The sequence below is a fragment of the Ischnura elegans genome, chromosome 9, assembly GCF_921293095.1.
Source record: "Ischnura elegans chromosome 9, ioIscEleg1.1, whole genome shotgun sequence".
Taxonomy (NCBI): Eukaryota; Metazoa; Arthropoda; class Insecta; order Odonata; family Coenagrionidae; genus Ischnura; species Ischnura elegans.
The window spans coordinates 24,984,012-25,002,581 of record NC_060254.1 but is presented as its reverse complement, the minus strand read 5'-3'; the positions used below and the strand labels follow the sequence as shown (position 1 = coordinate 25,002,581).

General features: G+C 39.6%; 1 protein-coding gene across 4 annotated transcripts in view; it reads left to right on the top strand.

Annotated features, from left to right (window-relative positions):
- The window catches only part of LOC124166109 (myocardin-related transcription factor B-like), a 298,259-nt gene that overhangs the window by 223,277 nt on the left and 56,412 nt on the right, over positions 1-18,570 (top strand). For 3 of the 4 annotated variants that reach the window (XM_046543755.1, XM_046543753.1, XM_046543756.1), the window contains one exon: positions 15,850-15,959. Coding sequence is in view for 2 of the 4 variants with exons in the window: in XM_046543753.1 (XP_046399709.1) it covers positions 15,850-15,959 (110 nt within the window). In the remaining 2 variants the exon portion in view is untranslated. Of the gene's footprint in view, positions 1-1,177; positions 2,802-15,849; positions 15,960-18,570 lie in introns of those variants that run through there. The other variant, XM_046543754.1, reaches the window with a different exon arrangement.

Genomic DNA, 18,570 nt, shown 5'->3' with positions numbered 1-18,570 from the left:
ACGAAAACGGTTTTCCAGCTGAACAACGTTTTCGGAGTTGGGAGTTTTCGGAGCTGCTTAAAAGGGTCTTATGTTTTTTAATTATTTTTTCATCGTATTTAATTTAAGCAATTCTTTAATTTTATAAATAGATACGACAACGAACGTAAAATTTCCCTCATTGAAAAACTGTTCAATGATATTAAATCTTGCTGTAAATAAATTAAAAATCACCTGTATTTGTCGGTTATATTCGATCGATAATCCATAACCATCGGCTACACACTTGTAGATTTGAAAATTCCGATCAACGAGACAAATTATTTTATTAAGAATGAATACTCGATTGTTCGATTGATTGACAAAAATAATCGAATCCTCTCGTCTTAAAGATACTCGATTTTATGTTCATTGGTGAAAAGGAGCGATTATGCGATTAATATACCAAAATGATCGGTTGTCGGGCGTCGCAATCACTTTTGATCACACTGAACTGTACACAATAGAATTGTGCTATTTCATCCCAAAGTAAAGCAAAAAATGTGTGCATCTAGCCAAGTACCTTTAGAGTTGCTTTCCTTTTAAATGCATGGAAATTCAAGTGTCTTTCAATTTTTTCTTGGCTCATACATTTGGGATGTGTGCGACTTGGAAGATCAATTGGTTGGTGATTGTTTTTGCACCTTAAAATGCAGTATTATTTCGATCAAACTTTGTGCATTTTCCTATTTGATATAATGCATTGGAGTCTGCCGTGTTTGGCGGGCTCGGACGAGCGTATGCCTGGCTTCAACGGCTCCCGCGCGTTGCATAGCGACCAGCAATCAATTGTTGTTTCAATTCAAAAATGCTTGAGCGTGTGAATCAAGTCGGCGTGATCGCGGTGACTTGCCTTGTAGCAGCAGATGCGTTGTGTGCTCCCCGTAAGCTGCGTTCTCCCAGACTCGGGCGACGCGTCTTGAGTTGGGCAACGACGCTGCCCCGTGACCCAGTGCCTCTTGTCTTCGCTGAAGACTGTCTGTCGCGGCTCCCGGTGGCTCCCTTTCCCCCCTCCCCTTCGTCTTCGCCGACTCCCCACCTTACTCCCCCTCTTCCATTTTGCCGCGATGTCCTCTTTCGCACTTCGCATTCAGTGTTCGCCTTTTGTTTTTCCGTCAAAACTCTCCTACGAGTCAAAGCAACAGGAACTGTTGTTCATATTGCACGCGTAAATGTTTCGGTGCCGTCGCTCGCGGGTGATTGACTTTAAAGGCTCCCAAAACTCGCAGCAACGTTAGTCAATGGATAAATCATACATGTGTGGAGCTTGTGTTGACAACATTTGCTTACACTTCAAGAGGATTGTTCTTTCCAGGTTATTATGAATTATTTCGGAGAACCATTGACCTATGGGCGGTTTTTGGTGTATTTCTGTGCGAGTGAAAGTCATGTATTCCCGATATTGAAGGTTGTTCACCCGTTGTGCTCCGAGAAGTGATAATTTTTTTTGCGTCCCAACCCCCCCTTCAAAAATGCCATTCGAATGTGTCCGGCGTTGATATCATCATTGCCCTCAATTACGAATTTATTGTCACGTTTTCAGGCCCTTTGAAAGAGTGGTGTTTGACCGGTTTTTTAATGCGGTAGAATGGGGTGTATTTCTCTCTTAATACTCCAGGAATACTGGATATTACGGATCCAAGGTTGTGACGGAGAGTGGGGAAGTGCTTTTATTAGTGTTTGAGGATGAGTGGCATTTCTCTGGGGAACCTACTAGAAGGCTTTATACATGGGTTGTGCAGTTTGAAGTGTTTAGAAAAAATTCTGCCTTTCAATGTTGAATATTATGGAACACTTGTTATTTCTATTTTAGTATTCTTGATCCCGTCTATTTTTGACGTTCAGCGGTTTGTGAATCATGAACGAAGTTAGATAAGTGTTGAGGGAATGGGTTGCCTTTCTCTACGTAACCTCCTAGAGCACTTAATATCCCGTCTGTGATACCCCGCCCCCTTTAAAGCTCTTACGTATGTCCGAAGCAACGAGCCAAGTTCCCCACCGATCGCGGACGGCCCGAGAGTTGTGAAGGAAATGTCTTTCTGTATTAAGCCCCCTGGAACTCTTTATATCATGGCTGTGATCTTTTTCGGTTTCCCTGCACCGCCTCGTGTCAACTCCAGCAGGATGTCATCTGTGTCACTCTTCATGAATACATAATGTAGAAATTAGAAGTAATGTGAAGAAGTTCGAAAGTGGATAAGAGGAAAAAAAACACGCTATCTTTCTCAATCTGCGATACCCTGGTGTGTTTCGTTTATTTTGATAGTTATGAATTATGAGCGGCGATGGATGTGTGCTACGTAAATTGTTTTTAGAATTTATGAAGTTCTCTCTCTGACAAACCTCCTGGAAGACTCTTCACCCCTGCAGTGATAATCTTCGACTAGTCTATGGTTGACGGTCAGTGAATGTAGTGCCAGCAGTTCGTGAGTGGCGAAAGGAGTTAGATAAGTGTTTTCTGAAGTGTTTAGAGAATGGGGTGAACCCCCTTGGAACACTTGATATCCCGGCTGTGATAGTCCCCTCTCCCGTTTCGCTGTTACGCGTGTCCAAAGCAGCGAGCCAATTTCCTTACCGATTGTGGGCCCCCCTTGTGTTGTTGTGTCCCCCCCCCTCTTATCCATGGGGGAGGCTTAGAAGAAGAGCAAGTGCGTGTTCGGGGGCTGAGAGGAGAATGTCCCGCGGGGAGAGCCCTCCCGCCACCGCTGCGGCCCCCCGCCCTTCGCCGGCGAGGCAAATGAAGGCCAAGGGGCGTGCCAAGCGATTCAGCAAATGCGACAAAGGTAACGTGAGACGGTGCATTCATTGTACGGCGTGCGCCGAGTTCGTTTCCCTCCTTCCGTGGTACTTGACTCCATCCGTCAAAGTTTAGAGCCGTCGTCGGGTTTAAAAGGCGAGAGTGATGGACGCGGCAGCTGTGGATTCTCGCCCATCTCCTCTCGGGAAACGTCTCCTCTCCTTTCCCTTTCTTTTCCACGATCGCGTAATAGTCTCTCGGAACCTTTTGCGCGCTTCGCTTTTGATTGTTCCAACCATATGTATTGCACAACTGCTTGATGTTTTCTTTCCCTTAATTCACTAAAAAGCACATAGGGTACACGTATACGTTAAGACAAACTTAACCAATTCAAAATTACATTTCAAATAATTGATTTAATTATTTAAATTACCTTCGGATTGTATTAAAATTATCTTTAAGACTATAATATTAAGTTGGGGTCTCTTTGATCTTTCTCCTTGCTTTTAAATATGTATAAATGTATTATTGAAATCACAGCATGGGACATGTAAATGTGCCGCTTGGAAAAAAGAGAAAATATCAATTTAAAAATGAATAAATGCCGTAACAAAAGAAGAATAAAACTAAAACTTATAAGAAAAATGTTCAGTTTGCGTAAGTCAAAATCTAGTTACATGCATTCGCTCAACCCTTTCCATGTTAAAATTTCCCTCTAACACAAATAACACAATACCCTGACGGCACATAAGAATGCGCCCAAAATGAAATCTATTGCTAACTGGTTGGATAGGGTGAATGGTTCCCCGAAATGGCTTTTTGAACACCCAATGTTGTGTCTGCAAAACTGAGCCAAGCGTTTGCTTCTAGAGGACCTATCAATTGCTAGACCAGTCTGACGACCTCACGTATAACTCGTTTAAAACCTGCGCTTTCGTCATTAAATTAACGGCATATATAAGATATACCCTCCTTAGTTATCAACTTTTACTCAAGCATGATAATTTTACCTCATTGCCTGTTCCTGCTATGCTATCATTTTCAGGATTAGTGGGGCTAACCCCTGTCACATCAGTATCTATGATAATAAAAAAATCATGGCATTATTTTAGCTGTGGTAAATTTGACGCATTTGACATCATCATTATAAGTCATAAATCCTGAGATTGGTTTGACGAAGCTCTCCACTCAGTTCTCCTATCGGCGAATCCTTTAGCACCTACAGAATTCTTCTGCTTTACATTTGTTGCCACCGGCTTTATATATATTTCACCTCTGCCGTTCTTCCCTTCCACCTGTCCTTCAACGACAATTTTCCTTATTCCATCGTCTCTCATGATGTGACCTACTAAATTATGCAGTCTTCTATCCAAGGGTTTCGAAAGTTTTCTCTCCTCCTCTTGTTAGAACTTCCGCATTACTCACGTGATCTAATCATTTTCCGTCAGTATTTGAGATAACAAGTTAACATTGGCATGACCTGCCTTATATATCCTTCGCACATTTCAAGATTATAGCGTAAGTTTTAAAGACTTCATTCGTTTGAAAATCGAGATAAAATACGACCGGTGGAGCGAGTGTGATACTTCGTCTTAAATATGCATTACAAGTGTATTGTGGGAGATAGGGAAGGTCATAACGTAACGCTTTCTTTTGTAAAGGTAAGGTATTGCGTATCAGTTGACTCATATGATATGTTTGGTCTAGGAGCTCGGAGGTTTTAAGGCTATTGATGGGCATTCCTATAGGTCTTGGTTAAATTTCGTTAGTGGAATAATTAATGAGTTTTTAAATAAATTTTAACCTTATTTTATTTTTACCAATGGGTGTGGTGTTACCATGCCCTGCCGTTTTGGGAATAAATGTCTTAATGGGCATTCAATGTACTTTTGTCTACGTAAAAGGAAAATGCAGTGATTTTTGTCTATCATTTGGAGTTTGCATTTATAAATCGATTCATTTTTCATGACCTCAATTTTTATGGGAATTAATATAGTCTTGGAGTGTAGATCAGGGAAATAAAATGCAAAATGTTAGCCCTCGTTTGGATATTTTCTTGTATCTTCATCAGCACTATATAATGTGGCCTTTTATTTTTTTAGGTTCTCTTTTACTCATGTTATCTTGATGACATTTTTTGTTTCAGATTATGATTATAAAAGCCAAGTTGATGGCAGATCAATTTTTATTTACAGAATTGTTAGTCAGCAAAACTCGTTGTTTGATGATGGAAAGACCATGTCCTCCAAATTCCAAGAAAGTTGGTGTTGCGTGTTGAAAATACTTAACCACCTATCGTTGGAAGATGTTTGATGAGCACTATCATTATTCCGTATCATGAAACGTAATTTTAAGAATCGTTTTTTTTCCTACATTGTCCTTATTCGAACTTAATCCAGATTCTTTTCAATCGTTTAAAAATGATGCTATTATATTTTTTATTTAAAAAAAGCAGTCTAACCGAACGATTCACTACCCTCATAATTAGCTATATGAAAGCCTGTTTTTTATTTCTCATGACGTGTGTGAGATTTTTTCTCTTTGGAAACGTATTTAATTTATATTATCAATCTAGTAACTCACGGCTTGAATATCCAATGCCTCCAATGTTATTACTGCTTCCAAATAATTTTCCCGAGGTACGTGATGGGGCATGCAGCGCTCGCAATCGAACCAATGGATAGGGACTTTCATCCGATATTGATTCAGAATCTTTGAGTGACTGGTTGAAGGGGACACTTTTAAATATCAGTAAACGGAAAGTCATGGAAAATTTTCCACAAATACTTAAATTTCTCTTCTCGACCGGTACATTTTGTATTATCTTCAACTGTTGGAATGTATTGAAACATACGGTTATGAAGTGAAATTTAAATATATACGGAAAATTGCCTGTAAATTTTAATTTACTAATATATATTAGAATTCCTCCAGGTTATGCCTGAAAGTACTAGCTATGGTATTGAATCTTATTAAAGTGAAAAAGTAGCCGATATCCCACCTTTACTTTAGCCTATTTTTGAATCGATATGGAAAAATTCCACCATATGGGTCTCTCGCAAGTGTGTGTGAGTCGTTCTTTCCCGTTGGAGGCGCACATGCGAACTCTCTCGCCGTTGCTGGCCTCGTCCGATGTTGCGTGGCGACAGGCCGGTGGCGCCTCAAATCCCGTCGCCATAAACTGCCGAAAGTGTTTGAGCGGCGGGCATCGGATCGAATCGACTCCTCCTCTCCCCCCTTTTCCATTGCCCCTCGCCATTCCATTGCCCCGTTCTCATTAAAGACCGCTTTTGTGAGCAGGGACGACGCACGCCCTCTCGCTTTTCCCCGCCCACACCGCCGGTACTTCCGAAGCGTCTGCCCCTTCAATCCAGTCTCCGGCACGCAGCCACCGGTTACTTGTTCGTCTTCGGCCCCACGCGCCTCAGGAAGTCATCGGCCTTCGGCCAGCGTGGAAGAAGCGGTGCCGAGTCCGTTTTTCAAAGTGATACTTTCCATCTGTGTGTGGAAGATGCTATTCGTCGCGGATGTAAATGTCTCTCCTGTCTGTAATCGCTTCCCAATGTGTTGTACGTCGTTGACTATAGCCGTATTCTTGCAGCCAGGGACCTTCGAGTGCGGGAACACCGGTCCTTCACCGAAGAGATTCTGGCCTCTTGAGATTAGATTGATTCGTTCCGATTGGTGATGTCCTCCAGACTGTTTACATCGTGCACTAAAACGTCTTTCTGGCAGTGACGTTTCACGTTGAAAGAAGAAAAGTTAGTCGCCAAAGTGACAGTTTAGATTGGGTTAATTGGGGGCGATTTTTTATGTTTCCCCCAGGTGATATGTTGTAAAATGTGTGCGCCATGCGCTGTCAGAACGTCTTTCAAGCAGTGGCCTTCAACTATGGAGGCCCTTTTGCAAAATCCGTCGAAGTGATGCGCGAGTTTGCTTTCAGTGTGGATAGATATATTCTTTTCCCTTCGATTTTTCAATGGAATGCGAATTGATGTTTGCCTGTGGCCAATGGATTGTTTTACTCGTCGAAATTGCTGAAATTCCCTGTAAGGAATCCGCTATATACTGTAGTCACCGAAGTTATACGTACCTGTTGAATTTGGATCTATTCTCTTCGTCGCAGGCTATAAAGTTTCCCCAGTTTGTGACCACCCAGGGAAATATAAATCATATACTCATGGGAAAAGTTACAGGGTGCGGTGTCCCTCTAAGAAATTACCGGTAATTGGTCCACCACCAAAGTGGCAATAGGTGTTGAGAGTGTATTGTTTTATTCTTAACGTTCTCTAGTGCTCTAGTGCTATCTCCTCAGAAGATTACAGAGGTTACAGAGGTACTTTACAGATAGTAGACTGACTGTTGAAATAACGTTTTATCATGGAAGTGCTGCGATGTTTCTCATGCCTGTAAGCCCCTAAAAGTTTGACTGAAATTAACTAATTCCTGCGAAACACATCTTTATCATACAGTTTATTGAGTTTTTTTTTCCTTTGAGGTGGTTATTCTTCCGAGGCTACAATTTGAATTCGTGTGTCAGTCTTCGTCCCCAGTCCCCTCATCCCTCGGCGGATGTTTTCGAGGTTGTCTCGCATATACTTTGGTGGCGGCGATGTGCATCCGGAGGATATTCTATAAGCAAATCCTGGAAGTGAACTCTGTTTTTGATGCGTTTTGGCGGAAGTGTGTGACAAGTGTTTCCACTGTGCATTTCCTATATTCTATCGGATATTTTTTGTGAGGGACGTGAATTTTTTTCGTGCAGATGCTTGAATAATTGTTGAGAACGCCTAAGAAATCGTGAATTACTCAGTGCCGTGTTGTTTTTGAAGTGTATGGTTGGCAAACGAATGATTTCTTACTCTTCACTACAATTTTTTGGAGTCGTTCAACGACGTTTTGGTGATGATAATTTTTTTCTCAATCTGTTTTACGTTAACTTCAGAAGGCTGTTCGACGTAAAACTAATTAACATTTTAACATAAGCGTTGAATGAGATAAGCTGTAAGTAGGTACTCAACTGAAGGAAGATAAGTAGTAATGATTTTTTGTGCAATGAAATTGCGATACTACTGAGGTGAAAGAAAGTTTGGGGAACCACCCGTTGGAAGTTGTATGTGTATCCATCTTTCAAATTTGTATCAAATTTAGCATATAGGCTAAATAAGTGTCTATGAATTATGTCGATGAAGGAAAAATCTCAAGAAACATAGTAGACATTCAGAAAATAGTTTATAAGTGCTTGGAAAAAATTCTAGTTAGACTAACTGGAATCCTGGTTATATTTTACTACTTACTTAACTGTAGTACTGGGTCTGGCAACATGAGCTAGCGTTACGCTAATTTTCACCTCGATTTCCGTTTTTCCACCCAAAAGGGTTTCAACCACGATCAGTGGGGTAGTTGTAGCTACACTTTGTTCTCCGTATAATTTTCTTTCGCTAGAGACTCCTGCGGTGTTCATTTAGCAGAGGAAAACTGCGAGAGACCACTTGGTAGTAGTCTTGAAGTCTTTTGTGCGTGGCTGGTCGTCGAATTCTTGCTCGGAGACTTTGACGGGACAGACCCATTTCCAGTGGTGTGCACTGGAAAATACGCGCGCGGGCATATGCATCTGGCGCCTGTGCTCTGTGTGGGAAAATAAGGAGATCGGTATAAAAACGTGCTCTCTCTCTTGTGTTCCGATCGCAAAAGGTGACTCGGCTACGTGCACTGTGCCGCACGGCAGCGATCGGGTTGATCCGTCTTTAGCATCTTGCTTTGGTGCGCCTCGAACGATGTTAAGGGGAACACGCCTGTCCATCTAGCGGTTGTGCAACTCCCCCAGCCAAGTGCTCGCGAATACATAAATACTGGATTTTATATGGGAGGTCCTTGAAGCGGTTGATTTGTTTGGATGCGTGAGATCTCCATCGAAATTTTACTAAGATTTATTTGGAAAGCTATGAGCAGATAATTCTTACTCATGGAAAACCAGATATTCAAGGAATTTTATTGTTTGAAAATTCGTGGCTTGTTAAGGAAAATGAGAGATTAATCTAGAAAAATTATTTCTGCTGTAAAAGTCATGTAAGAATCTGTATCGTGATTTCATTTACAGTTGATCTTCATCAGTGCTTAATAATACTTTATCACCCATAAAGACTGTAATATTAATTAATATACCTATTCCCGCGCAGTGTAGAAAATTTAGGAATTAGTCAGGAAATTTATTTTTAATGTGTGATCCTGCGTGTCCAAAGTTTTCAAAGTTAACTATGGCCTAACTTTTGTTTATTTAGTAGAAAGAATAAACTGATGAATCACAAAGTTTGGTAGCCATTATTATATGTAATGAAGGCATTGGCCTTCGACGGAAGTTTTTAGCATCGTTATGCCTGCGTGAAGTTCGCCATGACATAGCGTTGCGTCATTCGTGTTAGAAATACTGGTATCATCTGGAAATCCAGTGTCTTATATCCATGAGCGTTGAGTGGAAAAGAGTGAAAGGCTTGGGTATTTCGTGTGTGCCCGTGGGAAACAAAAGAGGTGGAGAAGAAGCGTATCAAAATATTAAGGGGTGTGTCCACCATTTGTCATCATCTGCCTAGTGCCACGCCCCCTTAACCCACGTTGATCGTTGGGGCTGTGCTCCCGTCTTCTCGGTCAAGGCCGTCCGTGTCCTCGTCGTTTGTCCCGCCAATTCCGCCTCTGTGTTTCTGTGTGTCGGCGGATGCTGCTGTCCAATGAGGAGACGGAAGGGTGCCGTCCCCACGGCTATTGCCGAGCTCTCCGGTCTCCTCGATGCTGGCTCCACGGATCCTCTCATTTCCGGTTAGAATCACTCCCATTGGCTCACGGAGTATGGCGGATAATTGGTGTACTATATTTTATGGTGTTTTCAGTGGCAATGTGAGGGAAATTAGATTATACATCTACATACTACCCCGCAAGATGCCTCAATAGGCCTGTGGCGGAGGTTGTTGGGACACCAGCCGTTTAGATAAACCTCTAACATGCTCTAACCAAATTACTTATAGCATTTATGAAAGTCCTTTATGGTGCGGGGTAAAATTTACTTCCCTTACCTAGCCGTTCGGTGAAATATCTCTCTTGATTTATCGCGTCTAGGTAGGCATTTAGTTGCCACTGTGGCTGGGAGGCATGGAGTATGTATGGAGTAAAAGTGTGGGAAATTGAAAATGGAAAGCTGATACGAACCGTAGTATTACTTTCACCTCTCAAATATTGCTTTTTTATGGGAAAGGTGTCGCATTACTGTGGAAAATAATACGAACGCAGCTAGATACTTGTAGGAGGCTTTTCATAAGGCTAAATATACATGCCGTACAATAAAACTTGAATGTACTTGACGGGAAAAGACTAATGATTCGTAATATCGGTGTTTCTAATAAATTATAGTCTCACTCATTTCATGTTACACTACAAGCTGGCATATAATTCAACGAATTCGCAATTCAATAGCTGGTTGTATTTCATTTGCTTTATTGACTGTAAAAATATGTGCATGAATAATAAAAACAGTATTGTTTAAAATTGGCAAATCTACCTCAAGTGATAGAACTTTAATAAATTTAATTCACGTTGATGATTTTCGTAAATATTGCCATCCACCACTGCCTAGCTACCTTACGGGTGGCCACTTGAAACGGACTTCCTGAAATGTCAGCTTTTCTTTCTCGCTCTTCCTTTATTACTGACCTTACGCCGACTGTTGCGCATTTTTTTACCGCGTGGGATGTGTTGGCGTTGCATTTATGCGCAGTTAATGAACTTGCTTACGAATCGATGCCGCAAATCGTGCAGAGATCATTTTCTCAGGTGAAAGAATTTTTCCCTGCTTCAAGTTATTTTTATCGCCCGTTATATGTTAGAGCGTCAAAAGTTTATGAATTATTTCTATGTATTTATGAAGGAATAGTTCTTTTTACCATATTTTGGTCTTTAAATTTAAATTATTTTTCATGCTCTTCGGAAGTCCTCTTAATATCGTATAAGAAATATCGTTAGGATGATGATATAAGTGACCTCACAGTAGTACTTCTCATAATAATTAAAGTATTCATTGGTCATTTCATGTACTTTGGGGATGCTGTTATTCAGTCAGTCAATTGCTGTCAATAATGTTTTTGTTATCTTGTATTCAGCTGTATTAGCAATTTGTAGGAGTAAATAAATTATTATTATTTCCATCATCGATTTAAATTATTTACTTGTTATTTAAATTGAACGTGTGTGCAGTAAATATTTTGTATGCAAAAATTTTATTTTGCACCAAAAGGGCATTAGTGAGTACTCAAGGGAATTAACATGAACGAATTACAATAATCTGCTTTGTTCTTATCAGAAAGAGTATGTAAATGGTATATTTCCTTTTTTATCAATCGCCTGCGTCAATTGTTTCGTGATTGTGCGGTTGACCAATAGAGGCTGTTAATTTCGTAAATTATTGATAACCCCTTTAGATATCCAAACTTTTGAGTGAACATCAGGGTTCTCCTAACCATATTCCGACGGGAGTTAAATGTGGTAGATGTGCAAAAATAGATTTTATTCAAAGACAAGTTATTAATTTCTCAGTGTATAGAGTTTAATCCTGCCCATCTTTCCATTTGCACTTCAATAATCTTTAATCGCGACTTCCACGCCTCTATTTTTTTGCTTATAAAATCTCACGGAATTGTGGGCAATTTGAAATGAGAACGTAAACATGGAAGCTTGTATTTTTTTCTGCCTGACGCCACCTTTCAATCCCGCATTACGTAGGCCTCGAATGTTTGTTTCCATCAAACCCGTAATCCCTGTGCAGAAATCACGTTGTATACTCTCGCGGTGTGCAAGTAAACCAGGATTTTCCTCACTGAATCCCTGGAAAAATGACTGCGAAATATTCTCTTCGCCGTCTGGTGCCGTAGAGTTGGGTTTTGAGTCAGTTTGTGGGCGGTCTTTGTTTTGACTGCCTCGTCGAAGTTGAGGCTCCTTCCCCCACCCCAACCTCGTGAGATAACCTAGTTATAATCGGGAGGGAGGCCGCACCTTCTTGTCAGCCGCCTTGGAAGGGGAGCATTTCCCCTACTCTCTACTCCGGCGTTTTCGGAAAACAAAACTGTAGACTGAAGATTACAGCAACTTCTTTCATATTTGTTATATTCTTTGTTAAATAATAATTTATCATTAGTTAGGCCCAGCGCACACGGTGTGACTGTTTTACAACTACCGTTGCAAACCAGTTGCGCGCGCAACTGTTTTGTGACCTCGACAATGTATTTGAGTGGGGAGGCGCACACGACGCGACTGGTTTTTGACTATCTCAAAACAGTCCGAAACCAGTCACATGCAACCATGGGCCCGCGGTTGCAGTTGCGTTGCAGACTTCAGTTGCACGAGACCACGTGGTGTTTTGGTGATATTTTGACGGCCGTATAGTTCCGATCTCAAAATGAATGATCAAGAACTCAACATGAAGCTCGTTGGGGCAGTATAGAAGCATGAAGTCCTGAACAAGTACAAACTATTTAACGTCTTTGGTATTGATAATAGTTCACAGCGTCTTCTTCTCCTGACTCAGTGATAGTAAGCGCTGACGGCCAAGGCAAGGGCTAAAAAACAACACGTACCGCACTACGTAAACACTTCACTGATTGCACAATGGACGAAACTGATTCACAACCAGCCCTTTGTCATTACACCCGTGTGCGGACAGAAGTTTTGTTTCAGTTGCAAACTGGTTGCAGAAGCAACTGATTCCCAACTGTGGTCTCAAAATAGTCGCTCCGTGTGCGCTGGGCCTTAATGTGCAAACATATTTAAGGGAGACCTTGGATGTTCATTATGCACCTGAACATGTTGTTGTAGCAACGAAATGCGTCTTACGAAAATACATTCATTGGGAATATTGCAATTCCTTATTTAACTAATATTTAAACTTCCACCTCATTGTTCCACGTATCATTCAACATATTTATTTTTACGTTCTTTAATTAGGTATTAAGAAAACTTTTAAATATTGATCTCAGTGACAAATCGAACTGTTTCCGGGTTAATGGTATGAAAATTTTCCATGGTGGAAATGAATACTACTTGCAAATTTCTCTTCTGGAATTTTAATTATAACATAACCCGGAGTTCAGTACTTAGTATCGTCTTCAGATCAGACGTGAAGATAATGCTAAGTAGTGAATTCCGGACCATGTTATAATTGGAAGTCATTAGGTGAAATTCGCACGTATTATTTATTTCCACCAAATATCAGTTAACTTTTTTATTATATACTTATTTGCAATTTCTTCGAAAATAACTGTTGTAAATCATTTATTTTAATCGCTATTTACCTTTTGACGGCCCTCTTCAATGTTTTCATACTTCTTTTACTCAGCTATCATAACAAACCAGCTTATCCTTAACCTTTTTCCTTCCCTTTATCTTATCTCAACTCATGACATTCATTTTTCTTTCGTAATTTTTCCGTATGCTCTCACCCAGTTATCCAGATTGCCTGAGGCAATGGGCCTCCGTCTGCTTGTTTAGATGAATTCCAGTAAATTATGGGAAGGAACTGTTTGAATTCAAGCCGAATGGAATGCCATTGGTTGTGTCAGGGTATCAGCCTGCGACTATTTCCGTGGCGTATTTATTTAACCTACAAAGCTGTGTTAGTGCATGCTGTTGTTAGTCTATGGTGGGAAAGAGCCTCAAGGTCCTTGCGTCAACTGGTGTATGTGATTTGTATTCTTACCCCCGATGTATTTTTTTTCAAACCCAAGTTTTGTTGCGCTTCCTAACTTCGGAGAACTTAAAACTAAGTTTTTAGAGTGTAAAATAATGCGGATTGGACTTTTAGTCGATATGTGTTTGCTTGTATCAAATGACTTCTAGGAATGGGCTTTATTTTCCCTTTGTCGTGCTGTTCTGTTCATTCCCTATTGTAAACTCTTTAATTGTGTATATTTCCTTAAATTGTAGTTTCTTATTCATTTTGAGGGCGAGTATTTCGGCGTGTCTAGTTCGAATGTCATTTGACTGATATTTCTATTGTAGTACTCGCTTGTGAGGGTTAGTGGGTCTTATTCACTTCGCTTCCTTGTAAGTTTTTATTGTATTTTGTCGCATTTATGGAGAGAGGAGTTCAAAGGTTCTTTCCTTTAAAATTGCTTTGGCTGCTTTTGTGAATAATTTTTTGGAAGTTAAGTGAGTTGATTTATGCCCATTTATGTTGTCGATAATCTATTTTACGATGCAACTACCGAATTTATGACTTCGATTTCAGTATTAGGCCAAAGTTAATGACTACTTTATTTGGTGCAATTACGGGATGCAGAACAAGATAATGTTTATTTCGGATGATCTCAATGCTAATTAACAGTCGGTGTCTGTCTTTATCTAACTGTTTCAAGGTGGGCTTGATAATTAGTATGTCCCTCACGATTGTCATTTGCTTTCTTCAGCCGAAAGTTTATCATCCGTCCCAACCCTTCGGTGTTTGGCGATTGTGTCGCTCTAGGCCAACAACCTTCCAATTGAATTATTTTTTATGTCAATTTAGTATCGATGCCGTATCTACCTCAGGTCCCAGTATCTTGTTATATTGATTGTGGAGGTGTCTATGAATTTTTAAACATGCTGAATAATTTGTTGGTTAATATCCGCTTTGGCCAGTAGCGTGTGACAGTAAAAAGGATGATTTGATCTCGATTATAGTCCTGTAAATTATAAAGGTGCTACGTTATTAGGTCTCCTGTGCTTTTATTCTGCTAGAGGGTATTTTTGATTGAAGTAATAAAAACAATGCTCACCGCTATCCCATGGAATACAATGCGAATGCAAGTAATATCTGCATCATATTTTTTGGAGGTTGTGAGTAGTTTGCGAATCTAGGTCGAACGCAATGTGCCTGGTATTTTTTATTGTGAAACCCGCCTGATAAAACCGCTAATAAATGAAAAAAACAAGGATTATTTTTTCGTTTCATTTATAAGCGGTTTCAATTCATGCAATATTGCTACTAAATTAGAACATAAGGTCACATTTGCAACAATTTTAAAAGTGGGTACGAAAATTGGAAAGTCTCGGAAAAACCCAAACATAAGCTTCCGTTTCTATATCTTCTCTTACACTGGAAAAGAGTGTAATCGACTGAGAACCTTATGACCAGTTATTGATTTTCTAACTTGAGGTATACATTCCGATATTTATCCATCAATGATTGGCGGCCTAACTGATTAATCGATCTTCTTCTTTGCTCTATATCATCCCTATGCACAATTTCTTTCTCAGTCTCAAATTTCACGCAGGGCGGTTTTATATTTCTGAATGAAATACAGTTCCTCTTTATTAATTCGGAATAGATACTGCCGAGTTTGCTAGTTTAATGATCGTTTGCTTTTGTCGTGGTCGGCTCCAATTTAGTTGGCGTGTAATATACATACTACACATTACATGCTTCATATGTATCGTGCTTCATAAAATCAGTTTCGTGTGTATATTTATATTGAAATACACTCTTTTTTAGCTCTATAGTTTTTGTTCATCTAGCAGTTATCGTGAATAGCAATTAATGGATTTAAAAGTGAATTTTTGTGATCATTATAATACGTGTAATACGTCAACAATCTTTGATTTGACGCAGCTCTCCGTTACACTTTTGTATGTGCTACCAATTTCGCGGTGACGCAATTCTTCTATTTTGCATCCTTAATAACATATAATATGTAACTCATACAGAGCCATACTTTGCCCTTCTACCCTTTCACCCGTCCTTCGACGACTGTTTTCATCTGGCCATATTACCTCATGACATAGCCAACTAAGTTGTCCCGTCTTCGTCTTAGGTTTTTAGAATACTTATCTTTCCTCCCACTCTTCTCAACACTTCCTCATTACTTATTCGGCCGATAAATTTTTCCTCATTATTCTTCGGTAGCACCACATTCCTAATGCTTCCACTCTTTTGACTTTTCTGCTGCTGTCAACGTCCAAGCCTCGTTCGCATCTGGCAATAAAGTGTTAAGCGTGGGTCTTTAATTTTTATGCTTGAATTACATTTCTCTATTGGAACGTCCGAAGTTTCATATCTTGTTTCTTTTGTTTTTTTGCAGAGTTTGGGGTGAAGGGCGGTGGGGGCGGCGGTGGCAGCGTCTATTGGAGGCTGCACCTGGACCGGGATCTTCTTGAGACCATCATCTCCATTTACCCGGAGTGGTTCAAGGTGAGTTTTTACATCTTCACTATTTGCCATGTTGTCCATGGGTTGCCATCCAGCAGCCTGCGAAACAATTTCTCAGGCTGCTCACATCATAAAACTATGCATAGTCAGGGGCGAAATGGTAACCCATGGGCCTCGCTGCGGCGACGTAGTCGAGGAGACCCAAAATGCAAATTTTCTCTTAAAAAAACTGAAGATAATAATTTACGTGAGAGCTTCAGAAATAACCTAATCTTCTTTTCCATACTACGAATCAGATCGATTGTTGGCGAGTTCACTTTGTGGAAATGAATTGTAATCAGATAAAAGAAAGATGTTGCTGTTATCACTATATACATCACTATAATAATTATACACACTATTTTATTCGCTCGAACGTTTCAACGTTTACACGTCATTATCAAGAGCTCTTGATGCGTAGCGAATAAATAGTTTGGATAATTACTACATCTGTTTGTGTCTTATTTAAGTGAGTTTTTTTATAATTGAAACTTAGCCGTTCAATGAACTATTTTAAGGAAATGTGTTCTTAGCCCTTCTGATGTGTAACTGAACTTGCCAAAAAATTGTATTCTTGTTCAGCTTTAGAGCTAACAGTCGTTCAACACGTCAAAGATTCCCAAAATTTTCTTGTGAAAAAGAGAGCTATGCAACCCGGAAGATGGTATCTTGAATTTAAATGATCCCTTGCTCACAAGGTACTCGGGTTAGGGGATGGTCCGCAAAGATGCATCGTAGAGGTACGGGACTCTGGGCCCACGCGGGCCAAGAGACAGTCCACAAATAATACTACACTTTTCGATGAAACTATTTTGCATTTATAAAATGCCATCACCTCTTGTCCTACATTATTCTGGCACCTTAACGTAATGTTTTACAGGCATGCATACCTGTTTATGTAACCTTTATATTCATGCTTTAGTTTTTTCCTTCATTTTAGTTGTTGGAAAATTATAATCTATGAGTAATAAAGTCATGAAATATTTATCCGACCTATAATAACAATTGTTCTTCTTAGCAAATATTTGCCTTTACCTTTAGTGCAGTAAGACAGTGAAAAGTATCGTTAAAGTAATAATTATTAATTTTATTGAATTACTTAGTATGTAATAATTATCATAGAATTCATAAATGTAATTTGTAAGGTAATGTTCTTGTGTTTTTCATCCTTTTTACTTGTCCCTCTTGGATTCATGGTCAGGAAGGGGAGAAAATTAATTTTCGCGAAAAATAAGGAGGAAGGTGAAATCATCCAACTTTGGAAAAATGGGGAAGTAATTCACCAGGAGAAATGGTTATATAGGGTAAAAAATTTATGTGGATTAAAGAAATTCGGGGATGTAAAAACTATCAAAAAATGTGAAGATGGTCCACTTGGAGAAGCGGACATCATTTCTTCACATCCATTTATTTAGTGTACACCAATTTTCCTTATCGAAGAGGACGAAGGATTCCTGAAAAAGAGGAGTCTCTATACAGCTAAAAATATAAGTGTTGTCGTTAGGACGCAATTTATTACAACTTTCATTTGGAGCATGCTCTTTTATAGCAGTGAGGCATGTACGATGACTGCAGCGGTGAAATCAAGGTTGAAACCTTTCGTAATGCGGTGTTATGAAATAATGGTGAAGATCGAGTGGATAAATCGTGTGCATGAATAATGCTGAAGTTCCAAAGAAGAGAAGGAGAGGAGTGAAGTCTTTTGAAAACTATGGCATGAAGATGGTACAATTTAAATGAAAATTATCGTTGAAGGACAAGTGGAAGGGTGGGACGGCAAAGGAAGGCCGCAGATGAGATACATTGAGTAGGCGATGAAAGGTGTGAAAGTGATGAAATTAGTATGAGTTACTAGATCTGCTGGTTGGGGAATTGAGTGGAGAGCTTCGTCAAACCAATCTGAGGATTGATGAGTTTTGATAATATCAAATCTACCCTAGATACAATTATGATGTAAAATATTAATATCCGAGGTACTGATGGGACTAGGGTATGCCCCACTAAAACTGATCATTATAGCATAGGCAGAACAGGCAATGAGGTAAAATTATCATATTTGAGAAACAATTGGTAATTAGTGAGGGCCTGGATAGCCTCGCCAAGCCATTTTCTAATCATTGAGTGTTGATGATGATTACAATTTTCATCAGAATATGAGAGATCAAGGGTCAATTATAGTCGGAGTTTGTGATAGTATGACCCGTATGAATTACCACCTATAATGAGTGACTTATTTTTAATACGTGCCTTGTATGATATTAGTATCCGAGATGCTGATGACACAAGGTTATGCTCCATTAAACCTGATAATTATAGGATAGGCAGAACAGGCAATGAGGTATAATTATCGTACTTGAGAAACATTATTGGTTAGGGTCTGGATAGATGCGCGAACCAGTCTTCGGATTGATGGTGATAAAGATAAAGAAATATTTATTGTTCTTGGACCTTTATGGTCCACTAAGAACATACAAAGGCTTACATTCATATTAGAGCTCAGTGCACGGAAGAATAAGATACATGCAAAAAAATTAAAAAATAAATTGTAACAGAATATAGTGGAATATTGGTACAATTACATTTTTTCTTGTAATAGCATGCCAATGTTCATAAA